Source organism: Dipodomys merriami, unplaced genomic scaffold, assembly GCF_024711535.1.
Source record: "Dipodomys merriami isolate MVZ:Mamm:240054 unplaced genomic scaffold, mDipMer1.0.p SCAF_21, whole genome shotgun sequence".
Classification (NCBI taxonomy): Eukaryota; Metazoa; Chordata; class Mammalia; order Rodentia; family Heteromyidae; genus Dipodomys; species Dipodomys merriami.
In genome coordinates this window covers 26,920,428-26,943,150 of record NW_027203493.1, presented here as the reverse complement: position 1 = coordinate 26,943,150, position 22,723 = coordinate 26,920,428, and the positions used below count along the sequence as shown (strand labels likewise).

The following is a 22,723-nucleotide window of genomic DNA, read 5'->3' as shown; positions in this document are numbered from 1 at the left end:
CACTGCAGGTGACTGTTGGTACGCTTGGGGGATTGGTTCTAAGACCCTAAGGATGCTAAAGTCTGCAGATTACTCAAGTTCATTATATAGTGTGGTCCAGTGTTTACATATAAGTGACATGCATCCTGTTGTATGCTTTAAAATTGTCCCTACATTACAGTACTTACTAATACAAAATAGATTCTGTGTAGATAGCATTGTATTGTATTGTTAGGGAATAATGACAAGAAAAGCCTGTATTTGTTCAGCATAGATGCAATTTGAAATATTTTTCATCTGTAATTGGGTGAATGCATGAAAATGAAATGCACAGATATAGACGGTTGAGTGTATTTTCTTTTTATCTAAGTGTGAAAGCTCAAATTAGAACTTTTTTCATTTTGTGAGATTTATTTATTTATTTATTTATTTTTGCTTTTTGCTTATGTGGTGCTGAGGAATCGAACCCAGGGCTTCATGCATGCAAGGCAAGCACTCTACCACTGAGCCACCTTCCCAGCCCTTATTTTTATTTTTTTTAATCATAGTTGTATTTTACTTCCTTGGCATCAGTCCCAAGGAATGTAATTAGCAGTCTGTATGTGTCTCATCTTCAGGAATCAGTTGTTCCTGACATACATAAGTGTACAGGTGAAGATTTTTAGTGCCTGCCTTGTTCACAGTTTAAATGGGGTTTCAGTGCAGAGACGTTCATAATGTGGGCTGTGGGGGTTAAATGATTTACTTTTAGGCTTTCAGGCATTTAAGTGTCACTTCCTTTAGAAATTTAAGCATTTCCTTTAGAAGTTTTTAGTAAAAAAAAAAAATAGGATTATTAATCAGATAGGTGCTGGGAATGATTTTCTCAGAGAAGCATTCGATTCTGCTTTCAAATGTGCCTGCTACATTTATTTATTTATTTATTTATTTATTGTTACATTATTTTGTTTCTTCTTTCACTTGTTTTAATGGAGCTTTGGTGCAGGGATTCATGCTTTACATTCTTGGACCTTTTTTTTTTTTGGTTGGCGTGGGGCTTGAACTCTGGGCCTGGGCGCTGTCCCTCAGCTCTTCAGCTCAAGCTCTTCAGCTCTATCACTTGAGCTATAGCGCCACTTCTGGTTTTCTGGTTTTTTATTGGAGATAGGAGTCTCATGGTCTCTCCTGCCCGGGCTGGCTTTGAACCTCGATCCTTAGATCTCAGCCTCCTGAGTAGCTAGGATTACAGGCGTGAGCCACCAGCGCCCGGCCATTCTTGGACCTTTTTAAGATGATTTAAAGTCACAGGATGATAGTGCACTCTTCTAAGAGAAAAACGTGTGTTTTGAACATAAGTGGTTTTGACTTTCAATGATGCTTTCAGAATAAATGCTTCGTTATTGCTAATCTTATTCTATATTTTTGTCTTAAAAACCAAAACCTTAAACTTGGTTTTCTATGCAAAAAGCTGTGGAAACTAGTAGTATGTGAACAAATAGCAAATATATTCCTAAAAATTTTAATTGTTCCACGTGTACCTGTAAACACAATGTTTTGTTCTTTCTAACAGGACAGAGTACGAACAGAAAGCTACAGAGATTTTATATACCAAAATGCACATATCTTCAAAGATAAGGTGAGTAGTATAGGCTATTCTTGAGTGGTAGAAGTCCTTCCTTTGCTCATTATTATATAGCAGTTGATTTATTTCAACCTAGCTTGCTTGCTTGCCTTTTTTTTTTTTTTTTTTTTTTTTGGTTGTGAGACTTAAACTCTCCGCCTGGGCACTGTCCTTGGGCTTTTCAGCTCAAGGTGACTGCTCTACCACTTGAACCACAGCGCCTCTTTCAGTTTTCTGGTGGTTAATTAGAGATAAGAATCTCACACTTTCCTACCCAGGCTGGTTTTGAACCTCAATCCTCAGATCTCAGCCTCCCGAGTAGCTAGGATTACAGGCTACCCTAGCTTTCTTTCTTTTTTCTTTCTTTCTTTCTTTTTTTTTGGGGGGGGGTTCCTGTCGTGGGCCTGAACTGTGGGCCTGGGCGCTGTCCCTCAGCTCTTCAGCTCAAGGCTAGTGCTCTACCACTTCTGCCACAGTGTCACTTCCAGCTTTTTTCTTTTTGCTTATGTGGTGCTGAGGAATCGAACCCAGGGCCTCAAGCATGCAAGGCAAGCGCTCTACCACTGAGCCACCTTCCCAGCCCATACCCTAGCTTTATTTCATGGAAGAACTTTATGGTGCTGCCCTGTGGTGCAGGATCCTGAAAAGAAATACTGATTGGTACTGCTTTCCAATATAGTTGTTTTCCTAAATTGAAAGTTAATTGCAACCAAGTTCCTGTGGCTCACACTTGTAATTCTAGCTACTCAGGAGGAGGGGATCTCAGAATTACCAGTTTAAATCCAGCTCAGACAGGAAGTCTGTGAGACTCTTACTTCTTTTTGTTGTTGTTGTTGGTCGTGGCCTTGAACTCTGGGCTTGGGCTCTTATTTCTAACCAACCAAAAACTTGAAATGGAGCTATGGCTCAAGTGATAGAGCTCTATCCTTGAGCAAAAAAGTTTAGAGACAGTGCCCAGGCTCTGAGTTCAAGATCTAGTACTGGCACAAAAGAACAAAAATATCATTAATGAAAAGAAAGTCATTAATTACAGTGACAAAAGTTAGGCTTCACTTATCCAAATAATTTTGCCCAAACCATATTTATGATATAGAGTAACTTATGTGATTTTAGATGTGTCAGATGAATCCAGTTTTATTCTAGTATGCTTTAAGTAGTTGAAAATCAATAATTTTAAGGTGTTATTAAAGAATTAGGTTAAATATTATAAGGTAGAATTTATTTGCCTGATTTTAAAAAATATGTTATTGTTTTGGTCTATTCTACACCGTTATATTTTGCAGCTGTTGTACTACCTCATTTATTTTAGAGATGATAGACTTTTGATGCTGGAAATTTGTTTCATTCAGTCTACCTTCCTTATGAATCCTTTCCATTTGTTCTTCTCTTGCTCTCTCCCTCCCCGCTTCCTCACTGTCTTGGCTACGCTGACATGTTTGTTCTTTTATTTTTGCTTGTTAGAAACAGTCCGCTAATTTTCTCAAGAATTATGATTTTTGCCATTTACATACTTTTGCTTGGGAATTTTTTCACTCTTCTCACTTTAAGAAAAAAAAAAAAATGCCGGGCGCCCGGTGGCTTAATACCTGTAATCCTAGCTACTAAGGAGGCTGAGATCGAGATTCAAAGCCAGCCCAGTCAAGAAAGTCTGTGAGACTCTTATCTCCAATAAACTACCAGAAAACTGGAAGTTGCACTGTAGTTCAAGTGGTAGAGTGCTAGCCTTGAGCTGAAATGCTGAGGGACAGCACCCAGGCCCAGAGTTCAGGCCCCACAATCAACCAAAATAAAAACACATAATACATATACAGACACAATGAATATGCCAGGTTTTTGTTTCTTCTTCTTCTTCTTTTTTTTTTTTTTTTTTTTGTTTGGCTTATGTGATGCTGAGGAATTGAACTCAGGGCCTCAGGCACGCAAGGCAAGCACTCTACCACTGAGCCACCTTCCCAGCCCCAGGTTTTTGTTTCTTCTAACCTCTATTTTAAAAGATACTTCTCCACTAAAGCTACCATATCTAAGATATGAAACCAACCCAGATGCCCCTCAGTAATGAGTGGATCAAGAAAATGTGATACACACACACAATGGAATTCTATGCTTCCATCAGAAAGAATGACACAGCTCCATTTGTAAGGAAATGGAAGGACTTGGAAAAAAATCATATTAAGTGAAGTAAGCCAGGCCCAAAGAAACATAGGTTTCATGGTCTCCCTTATTTCTAATAATTAGTATACATCTAGGATAATCTTAGCAGCTGAGCAGAATAGCTCAGTAGCTGTGCACATATGACCATGTAAGATGATGCTAAGTGGAATGAACTCCCAAGACATGGACACAAGAGGTTTTTCTTTTCTGTTGTTGCTCTCAGTGTACTATGTGATTTCTCTTTCTTCTATGTTTTCCCCCCTATGGTTTATCCCCTGTTGTCACTGCATTCAATTTTGGTACCCTGGGCATTTTATATATGTTTATCAGAACTAGGGAAAGGTGAGACAAAGGACAAAGGGGGAGCCTATGCAACAGCGAGACTCACAAGACAATATGTTGGAAATGATCTATACCTCTTGTTGGGGGAAGAGGGGTAGAGAGAAAGGGAGAAAAATGAGGGAAGGGGTAACAAGTTAGACAAGAAATGTAATCACTACCTTATGTAACTAACTGCTCTCTGTACATCATCTTTACAATAAAACTTTTTTAAAAAGGTACTTCTCTAAGATTCCCTCATGGGGTTTATATGACAGTGAAGCAGTGAGTAAATTGGAGGTTGTACTGATTTTTATATTGCTTTGGGATGTGTCTGAATTGGCCTTTTATTTTTTGTGCCTCTTTTGTTTGCTGTAACAGGATACTATCCTGTTACAAATCAGTTAGATAAAATTAGGAAATTATTTATATATATATATTTTTGGGGGGGGGTCTGGTCATGGGGCCTGAATTCTGGGCCTGGGCACTGTCCTTCAGCTCTTCAGCTTAAGGCTAGCACTCTACCACTTGAGCCACAGTGCCACTTCTGGCTTGGCTTTTTTCTTTTTGCTTATGTGGTGCTGAGGAATCGAACCCAGGGCCTCAGGCATGCAAGGCAAGCGCTCTACCACTGAGCCACCTCCCCAGCCCCTAGTATTTTTAAAAAATATAAAACAATACAGTTTTTCTCTACTTAAAAAAAATTTTTTTACTGAACTTAAAAAGGTTGTCCAAGGAAATATAATGTAACATGTCCCTCGACATGTCCAGTGCATCTTAGAATCATTTCCCCATCATTCTCCTTCATCCCATGTGTTCCCTATTCTCTGACTCATTTCACATCTCCCACTACCTTTATCACATATGTACGTTGAAGATTTTTGCTGTATTTGTCCCATTCCTTTTTCGTTCATGTATTCCTTTCCAATTTACTCTTTCCTCTCAAATTTCAGCTTTTAGACAATTCATTTTGTTAAACTATTAATTGTTAAAAAGCTTTACTCCATGGAAATTCATTTCTTATATACTGCATTATAGTCAACTAAATCATATGTTTGTGTGTATATGAACATATGTCTGTGTGTGTTTATGATTAGGATGAATCTCATAGATTGCTAGTTGCTGGCTTTGAATTGCAGTCCTCTGCATCTCAGCATCCTGAGATGCAGGATTCCTCTCTTTGTTTTTGTAACAGCAGAGATTTAGCCACTTATCAGTGGCCCATATCTAATACTTGCTACTCATAAGGCAAAGATCTGAAGATCATGGTTTAAAGCTAGCCCACTCAGACAAATCCAAAAATTCTTATTTCCAATTTACCAGCAAAAAGCTGGAAGGTGTAACTCAAATACTAAACTGCCAGCCTGAGTTAAAAGCCCAGTATGGGGGGCTGGGAAGGTGGCTCAGTGGTAGAGTGCTTGCCTTGCATGCATGAGGCCCTAGGTTTGATTCCTCAGCACCACATAAGCAGAAAAAGCCAGGAGTGGTGCAGTGGCTCAAATGTTATAGCACTTGCCTTGAGCTGAAAAGCCGACAAAAATAAATAAATAAATAAAAATAAAAATAAAAACCCCAGTATGGGCACAAAACAAAAAAAAAATTTTTTTTTAAAAGAATGTTGGTAATTAAATTTCCTCCCTTTTTTCCTTCCTCTTTCCTCTTTCCTTTTTGTTTGAAATCACAAAGCTCCTGTGGAGACCATATGGATCCTCAGATTAATTTAACCTTGGGTAGCATTTAATCGAGTTATCACCCTCTCATAATTAATTTCTGCAGTCCCTGGAAGAAATTCTCAGCTAGGTGTCCTCTTTATGCTTCTGATTTTTATTTACAGTTATAATTAACTTTTCCTTCATTTTTAGAAAAAGTAAATCAGCTTCCTTCATCATTACCTTATTCAGTTAGTTTGAATCTTTGAGTCTTTCTTTGAGTCTGTCAAATTTGTTTGTTTAATCACTGTTTTCTTAGCTAAAAGTCATAAAAATATTCAATTAAAATATTAAATAGAAGCTCGAGAAATGTATTTAACCTGTGTTTGAATACTGTTTCTATGATTTATCAACCCTATAACCCTGGACCTGCTTCTTTCCATCTCTGAAGCTTATTTTCCTTATTTACATGTTTTGCATCAGGTAGTTTTGGATGTTGGGTGTGGAACTGGAATTCTGTCTATGTTTGCTGCTAAAGCTGGAGCAAAGAAAGTTCTTGGAGTTGATCAATCCGAAATTCTTTACCAGGCGATGGATATAATAAGGTAGATAATTTTTAAGGCTTTAAATCTAACAATTATTTAACTTGTTTTCTTATCTTTAGCTGCTATCTAATGAAGACTTAGATATTTTTTGCTTTTGGTAAACCTCTACTCTGGCATAATGAGATTATAAGCTGGGAACAAGATAGGTTTAAACTATGGTAATGTGTAATCTATTCACAGTTGTTCTAGAATTATTTTATATTGTTTTCTTATATTTCTGATTGTGACTATATAAATGTTCTCATATAAGCTAAGAAGTTTTTGATAGGTAGGATAATACTGGCAGAACTAGTATGTCAGTAGTATTTTCTTTAGCAAATAGATTGTAGGTACTATGTATGATGTAAATTCAGAAAAATTCCTAAAAATAAACAGAATGGTTTATCCCCTAAAAATGTCTATTTCCAGGCTGGGAAGGTGGCTCAGTGGTAGAGCGCTTGCCTTGCATGCCTGAGGCCCTGGGTTCGATTCCTCAGCACCATATAAGCAAAAAAGAAAAAAAGCCGGAAGTGGCGCTGTGGCTCAAGTGGTAGAGCACTAGCCTTCAGCTGAACTGCTGAGGGACAGCGCCTAGGCCCAGAGTTCAGGCCCCACGACCAGACCCCCCCCCCAAAAATGTCTATTTCCTAAAAAATTCTATCCCCCAAAATGTCTGATGTTAAAAGGCCTGTATTCAAAATAGTTTATAGAATTAGATTTCTTTAGCTCTTTAACAAAACACCTTTTATTTGACATTTAGTAATAATTTCCAGAGAAAGTAATAGAAAGCTTCATGTAGCAATATTTAGATGTTTCTCCCACTTAAACTTATGTTCTAACTCTTTCTGTTCATCTTTTCAAATATTGCAAATTTAAAATATGATGATAAAAATGCTTAATATTTTTAGATTTTATTCTACACCATGGAAGGTATATAATATGATTAAAGCACAGGTTTGTGTTAGGCTTGGATTGTCCTCATTTTACCATTTAACCAGCATTTTGAACTTGAAGTAGATCTTATTTTACCTGTTGAAAAACCTGTTTTAAAGTCAAGTGAAAATGACTACTTAATATGGTTAGAAATAAGGTAACATGAAATAAGTTATAAGTAAAGTATATACATATATATTCATACAAATCACATAGCATGACACAAAGCAAATGTTTGAACATTTATTATTACTATTATTATTAGCAAGTAATTGCAGTTGTAATTTATATGTACAGTTTTATTATTTAGTGAAGGTTTTCCTCCTAGTTCTTTTAGAGTCCAGTTAAATATATCATACATGCAATTCTATTTAGTAGACATTTTCTTCTGAGTTCTTGAAATGTCCTGTTGAATATGTCATCATATAAGCAGTTTAGTAAAGATATTCTTCCTAGTTTTTGTGATGTCCTATTGAATACATTATCATCATTTTGAGGGTTCTATAGAGAGCACTTTTGAGTTTCTTGTGCAGTGGTCATACAAACAAATATGAGTGCCACTGTCCCAAAGAAGAGATTCTAGAAGAAGTAATAAAGTTTTATTATTGATAATGAGATTATGGTAAGATATTTCTAATCTTAGGATAGACCATATTTATGTTTTAAATTGTCATTTTTGATTTCTGTAAAATGGGACTTCCTGTGTTCTTAGTTTAGTTTATGGAAGAAACTGAAAAGTATACCAGTAATTTGTTTTGTTTTGTTTTGTTTTTTTGGTGGGTCATGGGCTTGAACTCTGGGCCTAGGCGCTGTCCCTCAGCTCTTCAGCTCAAGGCGAGCGCTCTACCACTTGAGCCATAGCACCACTTCCAGCTTTTTCTGCTTATGTGGTGCTGAGGAATCGAACCCAGGGCCTCATGCATATGAGGCAAGCACTCTACCACTGAGCACCTTCCCAGCCCTCAAATTTCTTATATATAAATACTAGAGGATATAGTATCAAAGCTTTTTAGAAAAAAAACTTGTTTCTCATGTATACTTTTAATTTTTAGTCAATTAATGAGTATTATCAGTCAGTCATCATCATAGTGATTAATTTCTGAGAAAACACTTCAAGGAGGAAAGATAATTGTGCCTCAGTTTCCATTTCTGGTCTGTAATAAGGCAGAATAGCATGGCTGAACGAAGTGATAGAGGAAAACTCCTTACTTCATGTCACCAGAAAGCAAAGAAAGAGAAAGAAGGAAGGACCGGGGATAAGATATGTCCTTCCAAGGCATTCTCCAGTGACCTTTCCTTACTTTAAAAAAAAAAAAAAATGATGTAATGTTCCTGAGAAAGGAATTTTGGTTGTGTAATTTAAGCTGACATAATGCAGTTTAAGAAATTAAATCTGGCTGTTCTTAACTTGCAGACATGAAAAAACAATACAAGTTATCTAAGATGTTATATTACTAAGGGCAAATAAACTAAAAAATGATGTATAGGAGAGAATGAGAACTTGTTTCTTATTCTTGCTATTATATTTTGAACTTTACCAAATGAATGTTTACTTCAGAAACATAAACTTACCTAAGGATAGCAAAGCTATTCTGCCAAATGATTATATACTCAATTCACTCCTGGGAAGCAGAGATAGCTTCTGGTAATGCTTTTGCCATTATTCTGGATGCCTTTGGTTTCTCATTGATGCTGCCGTAGAGTAAGCTCGTTATTCAGAATATTTTGAATGTTACTGAAGAATTTTCCTGAGATGACTGATCCATCATACTGCCTTAATTCGGTACTTATAGTCTCATTGTGACAGTAAAGATGGAATCTTGTGTTACCTGTGTACAGAAAACTAGAAAGGAAATACTGAGAATGGCCTGAGTGGGGCTGGGGGTGTAGCATACTTGCTAGCATGTGCCAACCCATAGGTTTGATCCCCAGCACCACAAAAAATAAAAAGAAAAGTCTAGAGGATGTTTAGATCTGCTATATTATTTATGTAAGTATCCTCTAGATTCTAGGATAAGAGCTTTCTTGGTATCTTTTTCAACACCTAGGACATCACATGTTGAAAGCCAATTGAGTCATGATCACCAGGCCTGAAAATCTGTTGTCTCTGCTAGAATACAGATGATCTTTCATCACTCTTCCATATTAGAAAATGAATTACTGCTCATTCCAAATAGTAATGGCCTCAGTTTAATACCACACATTACAAGTGACACACACTTGGGAGGAGACCCGCATGAATAGAGTTGTTTTAGGTCCACATCTCAGCCCTGTTTTTTGTTTGATTTTGTTTTGTTTTAATTGCCTGGTAATATGGTGTTTCATGCCTCTTTTAGTTAAAGACCTTTGCTTTTTTGCTTGCAGTTATGAATGGAATACTAGATCCTTTAATAAAGATAACTGGTGTTGTTTTTCTGTCTGATGGAAAAGAATCAAAATACAATTCTTTGAGTAGTTTTTTAGTTCCTTTGTTAAGTCCCGTTTATAAAACTCTGGACCCCAGAGCTCTGTGTTATGTGAGATGGCTTCCACCTCCCATAGAATGTTCTCCAGTGTGTGCTCTAAGCAGTGGATCTTTGCAACTTTGCTCTTGTGATTTCATTACATTTTTTTCTTTTCTAGAATCTTTGATATCATCTTACAAAAAAAGCACTTATTACACTTTTTATTTTATTATCATTTCCGTATGCTTGAGTATCAAAAAAAGAGAGAAATAGCATGTGAAATATGGTTAGTATATTTTAAAATCTATTCCTGTATTTCTTCCCACTCTCATTACATGCTTTTTTTTCTTTTTTTTTTTAATGCTTGTTCTGGGTCTTGAACTCAAGGCCTATGTACTGTTCCTGAGCTTTTTTGCTCAAGACTAGTGCTCTACTTCCAGCTTTTTTGGGTGGATAACTGGAGATAGGAGTCTTTTGGACTTTTCTTTCAAGGCTGGCTATGAATGGTGATCCTTAGATCAGCTCAGATTACAGGCTGGAGTCTCATAGGCTATTTAAAATAGTGGTCATCAAAAGTTCTTGTTAGAATTGTTTTATCGCTAGCTTTAAATATTATTTACCCATCTACCTGTTTATTTACTTATTTCCTTATTGCATGAATTCCCATGATACTTTATGCTGTTTGGTTTTCTATTTTTCCATATTCCATAGAATATCAACCATGGCTTTTATCTACATTACTTTGAGCAAAGTGGATTAGAAATTTGTTCTAATAACTTACTCTGAGATCCTGAGTCTTGTCTTTAAGTAAAATCTAGACTCAGTAAGCATCACCTTTTTACTTTGTCTCTGTTCTAGTCATAGTGAATTATTCATAATTCTTTTTTTGGTCATTTGTGGGGCTTGAACTCTGGTCCCGGGCTTTGTCCCTGAGCTCTTCAGCTCAATGAGAGCTGAGTGCCACAGTGCCACTTCCGGTTTTCTGGTGGTTAGTTGGAGATAAGAGTCTCGCTGACTTTCCTACCATGATCCTCAGATCTCAACCTCCTGAGTAGCTAGGATTACAGGTGTAAGCCACTGGCACTCAGCTATTCATAATTCTTTAAGTTTGCCACTTTTCACTCCTCTACTCCATCTGTTTATCTTTGTGATGGTATCTGCATGGCTAAATTCAGATGTTGCTTTCTTAGCTATATGGGATACTGTGGTACCCTATGATTTTTAATACTCTTTCTGTCTTACATCATATTTAAGGGCAGGGACTGTGTTCTATTTCTGTATGCCTAGTCTAAGAGAATTCATCACTTGATCATGAATGAAGTAGAAGTTATGTTGCTACTCTTAAAATAGGAAGTAAGATAGGGAAGGAAGTCTTTGTTGTTTCTATCAGAAAACTAAGTAAACTAATTTCTACTTAGAAACTAAGTTGATCATTGTATTTGTTTTGTCAAGAGAATTGTTTAAAATAAGCTTTTTATTATAATGAAATATTTCTGCAAATTAAAGGTACACTAGATTTTCAGCAGGTGTTGCCAAAGATAGGATTCACTTTGAATGCTTTTATCCTTGAAGTGAGATTAAGGGAGTAGCCATTTGAGAAAACAAAGTAAAAATCTAGTCTGTTTTTTTTTTTTAATGAAGGGAAATCAGGTGACAAGATTAACAGCCTTATGAAAGAGGTTATCTATGTGGATGCTATCTATGTCAAAGTATTTTAATACAAATTACTAGTAATTATGATGCTTTGTCTTTTTTCCTGTGTATTCCCTGAAATCATAATCTTCCCTGTTATATTCATATTTGAACAAGTAATTACTGATGCAAATAGGATTATGACTTGTAGCAGACAATAAACAGCCTAAGCAGATGGCCATTTTCAGAACACAGATCTTGTTTCTGCACAGACATTCTAAAGATATTTCTTAGCAATGGGGACATTTTGTTCTTTTCAAAAGCCTGCTTTTTGCTTTTATCAAAGTGCTTATAATTGGTAAAGCCTGATAAGCATTTCAATAAACAATAGGCAGCCATAGTAATTTCATCAGAAAGAATCTTATTGCTTTTTCTTTTTCTTTTTTTTTTTTTTTTTTTTTTTGATCAGTCATGGGGCTTGAACTCTGGGCCTGGGCACTATCTCTGAGCTCTTCAGCTCAAGGCTGTCGCTCTACCACTTTAACTACAGGTGCTACTTCCAGCTTTCTGGTGGTTAATTGGAAATAAGAGTCTCACAGACTTTCCTGCCTGGGCTGGCTTTGAACTGTGATCCTCAGATCTCAGCCTCCTGAGTAGTTAGGATTACAGGCGTGAGCCACCGGCACCTGGCTTATTGCTTACCTTTTAAAAAACTCAAATATGCATTTTTTTCAAATTTTTTTATGAAGCATGGCATATGGAAAAAGTACAAAAACTGAATTAGCATTAATATATTCAAGAATGCACAAATAGCAAACAAAATTAAACATACAGTCACCATATCCAAGATAAAAGATTTTCCACAACTTCAAAATCCTATCCAGTCCTCAGCTATTTCTCAATCAGATGGGCTTCTATGAACAGTTCTGTTGCGTTGCAGATATTTTGCACACATATCGTAGTGTACCTGCAGGGTATACTTACAAGTAGAATAGAAGTCTTCAAGATATACATATCCTCAAGATTTTTTTGACCTTGCCAGTCTATTTTCCAAAGTGTTTATATTCATATCAGAAGTATGTTAACAGGTTCTAGATTGTGCTTTTAAAAGTTTTTCAAATTTTTTATATTGCAATGCTTTTTTGTTTGTTTCTGTCATAGTTTCTGTGATAATGGGACTTAAGCACTATTTTGTGTGGTTATTGGACATTTTCTTTATTGAAATATTTGCTTATGTCTTTGGGTTTCTTATGTGTTCTTTTTTCTTATTAGTAGACTATATTTTGAACTTGAGCTCTTTATAGGTTTTATGTAATTCAAATGTTCCACCTCTCACTTTTACCTCTTTTCATAACTTTTTTTTTGTTTTTGGTCGGTCGTAGGACTTGAACTCTGGGCTTGGGCACTGTCCCTGTGCTCTTCAGCTCATGACGATCGCTCTACCGCTTGAGCCACATGCCACTTCTGGTTTTCTAGTGGTTTATTGGAGATAAGAGTCTCATGGACTTTCCTGCCCCGGCTGGCTTTGAACCGCGATCCTCAGATCTCAGCCTCCTGAGTAGCTAGGATTACAGATGTGAGCCACTGGTGCCCGGCTCTTTTCATAACTTTTATGAACTGAAATTCTCATATTTTATTTACCACCATTCTTATTCATAATTGCTATTATTCAGGGGTTGAATAAGAAATAGCAACCTAAATAGGGCTTGGGAGGGGGGTATATTATATAAACACTTTGTAATTGTGCCTGTTACATTTAGATCTGTACTAGGCAGTGATTTGTGTTTATGAGATGAAATAGCAGTTCTTGCTCATCCCTCTCACCCATTTGATCCTAAAGACTTAGGACAAAGACAGTTCTTTCCTGTCTACTTGGAGGTTATCTTTTCAAAAACAAATCAACTATATATATATATATATATATATATATATATATATATATATATATATATATATATATATATATATATATATAAAACTAATAATAAACCTTAAAACCAAAACCTGGCAATAGAACAGAAAAAAAAACCCAGGTCACTAATGCAGGAACATAGACATATAAAAGAATCCTAATTAAAATTTTAGGAACCAGGGCTAGAGAAGCAAGTTAGTAGGAGAGTGTTCTTAGCATGCCAACGGCCTAGCACCAAAAATAGTAAAATACAAAACTACATTAGGTAATATTATGGAAGGTAGAGTCTTTTCCAATAAAGCACAGTTAAACATGAGAAAATCAGCCAGGAAAATCATTTGAGATCATTGTAATAGACGCAGAAAAATGATAAAATTTCATTGTTCATTCAGTATATATTCAAAATTCTTAGTAGTTGGCTTCCATGGGACATGACTGTAACACCAGTACTTAGGGTGGAGGCAGGAGAATTGAACTCAAGGCCAACCTCGGCTTACATAGCAAGTTCAAGTCCAGTCTGAACCAGTCTGAACTATATACTGAGACCCAATCTCAGAAGTATAAGATTAGGAAAGAATTGGAGAGACACAGAGAGGAGCAAGAGAAGAAAGAAAGGAGCAATATCGTATTAAAGTAGAAAGCGATGTTCTAATACAGTACACCTACAAAAATAAAACTTACAGGGCTGGGAAGATAGCTCAGTGGTAGAGTGCTTGTCTTGCATGCATGAGGCCCTGGGTTTCATTCCTCAGCACCGCATAAGCAAAAAAAGCCAGAAGTGGTGCTGTGGCTCAAGTGGTAGAACGCTAACCTTGAGCTGAAGAGCTGAGGAACAGTGCCTAGGCTCAGAGTTCAGGCCCCATGACCGACCAAAAAACAAAACAAAACAAAAAACCAACCCTACAGCTGCCATCAAATTCATCCCCTCTGTTTACATCTAGCATCCTGAGGAACCACTAAAGCATTCTCTTTAAGTTCAAGAACAAGATAGGCATATCAGCATCACCTCCTCTATTGCAGAATTGTAGCTAGTGCAGCAAGGTGATACAAAAAAAAGTATATAAATTGAAAATGACAGATCTGAAATACCATGGTAAAACCTCTTGGTACAATTAAAAAATAGTAAAAAACAAAAACAAAAAACTCTAAAACCAAAACAAACAAGAACTAAAAAGAAAAAAGAAAGAAAGAAAAGAAAAGCTTGACACTGGTGGATCTTGCCTAGCTACTACTGTAACTCAGGAGGCTGAGATCTGAGGATTGAGGTTCAAATTGAAGCCAGCCTGGGCAGGAAAGTCTGTGAGGTTCTTATCACCAATTAATCACCCAAAAAGCTGGAAGTAGAGCTGTGACTCAATGGTACAGTATTATTCTTGAACAAAAGAAGCTCAGGGACAGTGCCCAGGCCTGAATTCAAGCCCCAGGATTGGCACATCCCCCCCCCCTCAAAAAAAAGGAAAATAAAACAGGCTCTGTGGAAGGGGCTGGGTACTAGAGGGAGGGAGTTAAGTTGTTAACTCAAGGGGGTGAATGAGGGTGAGACTATGGTCAACTAGTTAGTTGCATATGTAAAAATAAAATAGGAAAATTATTTTAAGAAGGGAGAAGAGGTCAGTTTGAGTATATTATATGTATATGTGGAAATGTCACAAATGAAACTACCTTTGTAAAACCAATGTACACTAATAAATAATAAATACATGGTTTATAATGCAGCAAAAATAAAAAAGCAAATGCAGAAGCAAAACTATTCTTAATCAAAATAATGTATTTGATCCCCTAGCAGGGTGTAAACATAAGCATGATGGCTTAGCAAGCACACGTTTGGTGAAGATTCAGTAGCTGGCAAGCACTGAGATGGAATTGGGGCATTAAAATGAAGGCTCAGGCCTTTAATGTGTCAATTCCTTTAATTCATACTTTTGTACTCATGCTGATCTGTTTTCATCCCTCCTTTAAAGTATTTCTTTTCAAGACCTAGTAATTTTATTATATAATACATGTTTTCTTGAAAACGGTCAGATTTCTTTTAGGCTGACATTTTTATTACTCAGTGAGTATATTGCCATGGGGGCATTCTTTGTTATAACAATAGTAATACTCAAGAAATAAGTAAACTTGCAACATACTTACTCCACAGGACAGTATGAGCACTTGGTAAAAGAATTATGTAATTTAATTAGCTTTCAGAATCTGCTTCTCATACTAATCCCACTCATTATGATAATTTTCAGACTAAATAAACTTGAAGATACTATTACGCTAATTAAAGGCAAGATTGAAGAAGTGCATCTTCCTGTAGATAAAGTGGATGTTATTATATCCGAGTGGATGGTAAGTGTTAACAAAAAAAACCCAAAACACCTGCTTCCACTATTAAAATAAAAAGAAAAACAATGAATATTGTAGCAGTTTTTCCGCATTTAATTATGTTTGATAAATGGCAGCGTGGTGGCAGCATTTTAAAAATAGCAACAATCTTCCACAGTAGTTTATTTTAAAATGACATTAATTTATTGGTTATTCATCTTTTTAAAAAATACCAAGTTATACTTTCACCTTTAAAATCATAACAAGGAATTATTTTTCTACTTTGTGAACTTGGGGAGACCTGAATGTTTGCAAGGACTAATAAGGACATGTTAAAACTAACAATGTTTCTGATATTATTATCAAGCTGAATGTCTGTGGATCATTAGGCTGTGTAAACAATGTCTCTTTTCACATAAAACAGAATGTATTGGTACTATTAAAATAATAATATTAAACTATGTTCAATAGCTTTACAGATTGCTGTTGTCACCTGAGTCAAAGCACAATATTTTAAAGCATGCATACATTAGAATTCATGAATGGTATTTACCAATTCAGTGTGGTTTATTAATAGGATCTTTTGATGAAGATAAGCTAATATTTCCAGTAGACAAAGATTTCCTAACCATATGCAAAGTTTATTTTAAATTTCTGTTTGAGTTTTGCTTTACAATTTACTGTCATTTTTGAGTGAGTAGAATAACAATTTTATTTAGTTAGGAATTTTAGGGAATATTTTTTAAAGTTTCAAATTTAATGTAGTAGTTCATGTCAGTGTAGAGCCAATGATAGTTATTGCTGTTGGTAGTTAAGCTTTCATACATGAAAAATGCATTATCTTTCTTGCTTTGTATTTTGTTTACCATTGTATGTATCTATGAGATAAAATATGATAATATGGTCCATATATGGTATAAAATAATCAAGTAAAAGTAATTAGCATTTTCATCTCAATTGTTCATAATTTTCTTGTGTTGGGAACCTTAGAATACCTTTCTTGTAGTTGCTTGTAGACTGTATTACACATTGTTATGAACTATAATTACCCTATTGTGCTACAGAACATTAATGCTTTTATTCCTTCTATTCAACTCTATTTTTGTATCCCTTATCAACCTTCCTTCTGTCTCCCTTCTCCCTGTTCTTTCTGTCCTCTAACAATCACTATTCTACTTTATTTCCATGAATCAGCATTTATTTTAGCTTGCATATGAGTTAGTTGATGCAATGTTTGACCTTCTGTGCCTGGCTCATTTCACTTAACATAATATTCTTCCATTCCATCCCATTGTTACAGATGATAGTTTCATTCTTGTGTGTGTGTATGTGTGTGTGTGTGAGAGAGTGTGTGTGTGCATGGGTGTCTGAATAATATACTGAGTACTTATAACACATTTTCTTTATTCATCTTCTGATGGACACTTCTTACCTTAGCAGTTGTGAAGTGTTATATAGTAAAAGTGGAGTGCAGATGTCTCTTTGACAGACTGATTTCATTTCCTTTGGATATATACCTACTAGTGGATCATAGCATAAGAAAGTTTTATATGTAGCAATTTGTGTGTGTGTGTGTGTGTGTTGTTCCTTGAACTCAGTACCTGAGCACTGTCCCTGAGCTTTTTTGCTCAAGGCTAACACTACCAATTGAGCCACATTTCTACTTCTGGCCTTTTGGTGATAAATTGGAGAAAGAGTCTCATAGATTCTTATCTGGCTAGCTTCAAACCATAATACTTAGATCTCAGTCGGAATTGTTATGATTAAAAACATGAACCACCAGTACCTGGCCTGTTTTTTAGATTTTGTTTTTGAACAGTGTTTATACAGTTTTCTATCATTGTTATTGCTTATTTAAATTCTTTTTTTTTTTTTTTTTTTTTTTTTTTTTTTTTTTTTTGTCGGTCGTGAGGCTTGAACTCTGGACTTGGGTACTGTCCTTGTGCTCTTCAGCTCAAGGCCAGCGCTCTACCGCTTGAGCCACAGCACCACTTCTGGTTTTCTAGCAGTTTATTGGCGATAAGAGTGTCAAGAACGTTCCTGCCCGGACTGACTCTGAACTGTGATCCTCAGATCTCAGCCTCCTGAGTAGCTAGGATTACAGGCGTGAGCCACCAGCACCTGGCTTGCTTATTTAAATTCTTACAAAAGTGTTTAAGAGTTTCCCTTTCTCTGTGATTTTTTTAAAAAGTTAGAATTGCCTTTAATAATTCTTAGTTCCAGTATCATTCTTCTTAAATAATAGAGTTTATGAAAGTACCTTTCTTTTGAATCAGATAAGGTATGAATTTAGTCTCAACAAATCCAACATTTATTTATTTATTCCATCTCCCCCTTCCCCATACTTTCTCTTTCTTTCTTTCTTTCTTTCTTTCTTTCTTTCTTTCTTTCTTTCTTTCTTTCTTTCTTTCTTTCTTTCTTTCTTTCTTTCTTTCTTTCTTTCTTTCTTTCTGTTTTTGGACATTACTGGGGCTTGAGCTCAGGTCCTTCTGCTCTTGCTTTTATTTTTCTCTCTCACTGAAAAAAATCACTCTACCACATTAGCCATACTTCCAGTTCCAGTGTCTTGTTCATTAATTTGAGATGAGAATCTTTTGAATTTGTCTGCATGGACTAGCTTCAAAACATGATTGTCCTGGGTAGCTAGCAATATAGATAAGCCTGAGCCACCAGTTGCTAGCATTATGAACAGGTTTTTTTGTTTCTTGGTCGTGGGTCTTGATCTCTGGGCCTGGGCTCTATCCCTGAGCTCTTCAGCTCAAGATGAACGCTTGAGCCACAGCACCACTTCCAGTTTTCTGGTGGTTAATTGGAGATAAGAGTCTTACGGTCATTCCTGCCTGGGCTGGCTTTGAACTGCGATCCTCAGATCCCAGCTTCCCGAGTAATTGTTTTTTGTTTTTTTGTTTTTAGTTAAAATGGATTATGTAGAATCTTGTGTCTTTGAAAGTGTTTGTGTGCTTGTTTGTACAGTTTATTACAGATTCAGAAATCTAGTTAAAAGATGTTTTCCCCTTTTAAAAGTATTTCAACAAAAAGGGACAAAATAGTAATATCCACTACGAAATAGGTGTTTAATATGGGCTTATAAACAAGTATACCAATGTAGATATCACATATTACAGACCTACATCTGTTACCGTCTACTGTGGCCCACTAACTATTACAAGCTTTAATCTAGGTAGGTTTTTGTGTCTGTAGCTCTTCACAAATTTTGCTTTTCTTTTAAATTTCCTAGACAATATGTAATTTTAAAATGCAAGATCATTTCTGTTAGTAAATTATCACTTTGTCTTTTTTTTTTAAATGATGTTATTTTATAAGATTAGATGCCCATGGGCATTACACCTTTGTGTTTCTCCCCTCTGAAAATATTTTCCTTTGACACTTGCCTTTTAGATAAATAAATTTTCCAGATTTTTTTTGGGGGGGTCCAGTCGTGGGGCCTGAACTCTGGGTCTGGGCGCTGTCCCTCAGCTCTTCAGCTCAAGACTAGCGTTCTACCACTTGAGCCACAGCGCCACTTCTGGCTTTTTTCTTTTTGCTTATGTAGTGCTGAGGAATCGAACCCAGGGCCTCAGGCATGCAAAAGCAAGTGCTCTACCACTGAGCCACCTTCTCAGCCCCAAGATTTTTTTTTTTTAACCAGTCCTGGGGCTTGAATTCAGGGCCTGGGCACTGTCTCTGAGCTTTTGCTCAAGACTGGTAGTCTACCACTTGAGCCACCGCACCACTTCTGGCCTTTTCTGTTTATGTAGTACTAAGGAATCAAACCCAGGACTTCATACATGCTAGGCAAGTGCTCTACCACTAAGCCACATTCCCAGCCTGAATTTTCCAGACTTAAAAAAAAAAAAAAAGTTATTTATTTTTTGTGTTTATGTGCTACCAAGGAATAGAATGCTAGGTAGTTACCGCTAAGCCATTCCTTGACCAAATTTTCCAGATTTAAACTTGCCTTTGATTTTTGCATTTTTATTATAATTCACTTAAATTATTGGTGTATTACAAGTTAAATTTTGTTTGCTACTCTATAAATAATTTTTAGGCAATATTGCTAATACCTAATACTTTTAAGTAAAATATAAAATTCGTATTTTGTAGTACAGTAATATTTTTCTAGTATATAAATGTTAACAGGAGATATTTGTAGTACTTAAGCAACAAAGGAAGTTTGCAGTTCATGAAGGTATTTTTTCATAGACACAGTCTGAATCAAAGTAAAGAAAACAAAAATGTAATTAAGCTTAGGCCCTTAGGCATAATTATTCCAACTTTATAATCTTTATTTTTATTCTTGTCTGTGCCCTTAAATACTCCCTAGTCTCTCCTTTATGTAGCCTTAATATTTTTTTTGATTGGAATTCAGATCACTTTATTTTTATTCTTATTCTTTTGATTTGGCAAAAAGGGAACACTACTGTATTGTTTTTGGGAGTGTAAACTTGTGCAGCCACTTTGTAAAGAAGTATGGAGGTTCCTCAAAAGACTCCACATAGAGCTCCCCTATGACCCAGCAATCTCACCTTTAGGCATTTACCCAAATGATCACAAACAAGCCCATATGGGGCTGGGAAGGTGGCTCAGTGGTAGAGCACTTGCCTTGCATGCTTGAGGCCCTGGGTTCGATTCCTCAGCACCACATAAGAAAAAAAGCCAGAAGTGGCGCTGTGGCTCAAGTGGTAGAGTGCTAGCCTTGAGCGGAAGAGCTGAGGAACAGCGCCCAGGCCCAGAGTTCAGGCCCCACGACCGGACCAAAAACAAACAAACAAACAAACAAACAAGGCCATATTAAAGCTATCAGCACAACTATGTTTATCGCAGCATTATTCACTGTAGCTAAGATACGGAACCAACCCAGATGCCCCTCAGTAGATGAGTGGATCAAGAAAATATGATATATATATATATGTATATATATACACATACATAGATGTGTATATGAAATTCTATGCCTCCATCAGGAAGAATGACACCACCCCATTTGTTAGGAAATGGAAAGACTTGGAAATAATTATACTAAGTGAAGTAAGCCAGATTCAAAGAAACATAGGTCCCATGGTTTCCCTTATTTGGAATAATTAGTATACGTCTAGGATAATCTTACCAGACAAGTTGAAAAGGTCAAAAGCTATGCATATATGACCATATAAGATGGTGCTATGCTAAATGAACCCAAGATAGAGACACAAGAGGTTTTTATCTTTGTTGCTGTTGCTTTTAATGTACTTACAATGTACTATGTGATTTCTTTTGTTTCTTTTGTATATTCTTCTCCCATGGTATAACCCCTGTTTTCACTGTATTTGATTCTGGTACCCTTCATCTTGTATATACATTTTTCTAATTTGGGGAGGGGGAAGGGAAATAATAAAATAATGAAACAAGGATACAGACTGACCCATTGATACAATGACACGTACAAGACACTAAGTTAAAAATGATCTTTACAGCTTGGGCAGGGAGGAGTTAGGGAAGTGGGGAGGGGAGGGATGGCTGGGGAAAAACAAAGGAGAGGGTAACAGTGCTCGGTAGGAAATATACTGATTACCTTACTCATGTAACTGTAACTCCTCTGTACAGTATCTTTACAATAAGAAAATATAATTTAAAAACCTGCCCACTCATACTTAAGTTGTAATTGAGAGTAGAGTATCTGGTTATAGTTATGTTTTTTTCTTTTTAAACCAGTTTGGGTGATTGAGAATATTTCTTTAAAAACACACATACATCTTTTCTTTAACCTTGTAAGCTATCCTATATCTGGAGGAAGATCTGCATTGGCTTTTGGAAAGATGTTTAGATGACTCATTTTTTCTTGCTAGACTTGCTTATTAGATTGTTTGCCACTTTGGGGAAATGGGCCTATTTGACGATCAGTTTTATATTAAATCAAGAGTGCCATCTAGTGGGAAAAGACTTAATAAAAGTTTCTCAGAAGAGTGTGTAGAGGATGGGAGATCTTACCTTAGTCAATCTACAGTACTCAATTATGAAAATTGGGGGGAGGGGAAGGGATAAGATGAGAGAAAAGGAACTTAGTTGTTCAGGACAACAGCAAGCACATAGTAGGTACCTCATTAACAGTAGTTTTGACAGGAGTAGTTTTTCTTTCATGTAATCTGACAATGACATAAAATTATAGGTAAGTAGGAACTGCTGTAACAGATATGTCACTTTGTAAAATTTAATCATCTTTTGACTGTGTCCTAATATAGAAATGCTAAAAATGTTATCCTATACTTAGGATTTATGCTGGTTTTCTAGTCAAATCTGTTACTAGTTCCTAGTATTCTTCCTGAAATATTTTAATTAATTGTAAATATACATGTGTGTCTTTTCCCCTTGGCATCCGGCATACTCACTTTAACAAATACTGACTGTGTGGTGGACACCTTTATTCTTAGCAGGACACATATAATTCCCACCTATACATAGAGTTTGTCTACTCTGTAGACAAACTCTATGTATTACTCTATTGCATCACTTATAAAACTATAAATACCACTCTGATAGCTGCAGTACCTGCATCCCCAGATTTAGCTTGTTTAAAATATTACCATTTTTATTTCTGCTTTGATCCAGGGGTTACTTAGAAGTACATTATTTAATTTCCAAGTGTTAGGAAATTTTTTAGATACTTTCTACTTGAGTTAGTTGTGATAAGAGAGTATCTATCATATGCTATCATTCTTTTAAACTTGTTCACACTTCCCAGCACATGGTCTGCCATGATGAATGTTCTACATTGGTTTAAAATGAATAAATTGTTATTGCTTAATTAAGTCTTACCTAACTGTCATTTGGATCAAAATGGTTGATTATATAATTCAAGTCTTTTAAATCCTTATTTATTTTAAACATATTAGTTCTTTGAATTTCTGAAACAGTAACAGTGAATTGCTACCTATTATTCATTTCTCTTTTCACTAATGTCAAGTTTTCCTTCGGGTATTTTTGTGTGATTACACATTAGTTTTATTGTGTCTTCTTGATGAATGATAGCTTTTTTTTAAATCATTATAAAGGGGTGGTCTTTGTCTCTGATAATGTTTTTGGCTCTTTAATCTACTTAGAATCACTGTAGCTTTTCATTGTTTGTATTCAACTGTTACACAGATTCTACCCTTTCCCTTTTTCTTTTTCTTTTTCCAATACTGGGGATTGAATCCAGGGCATTGTGCTTGCTAGATACAGACTGTGTATATGAA

At 35.9% G+C, this 22,723-nt stretch overlaps 1 protein-coding gene across 1 annotated transcript in view; it reads left to right on the top strand.

Moving 5' to 3' along the window:
• The window catches only part of Prmt3 (protein arginine methyltransferase 3), a 96,464-nt gene that overhangs the window by 16,158 nt on the left and 57,583 nt on the right, over positions 1-22,723 (top strand). The window contains exons 8-10 of the mRNA XM_070032720.1: positions 1,529-1,594; positions 6,181-6,302; positions 15,437-15,536. Of these exons, the coding sequence (XP_069888821.1) occupies positions 1,529-1,594; positions 6,181-6,302; positions 15,437-15,536 (288 nt within the window). The remainder of the gene's footprint in view (positions 1-1,528; positions 1,595-6,180; positions 6,303-15,436; positions 15,537-22,723) is intronic.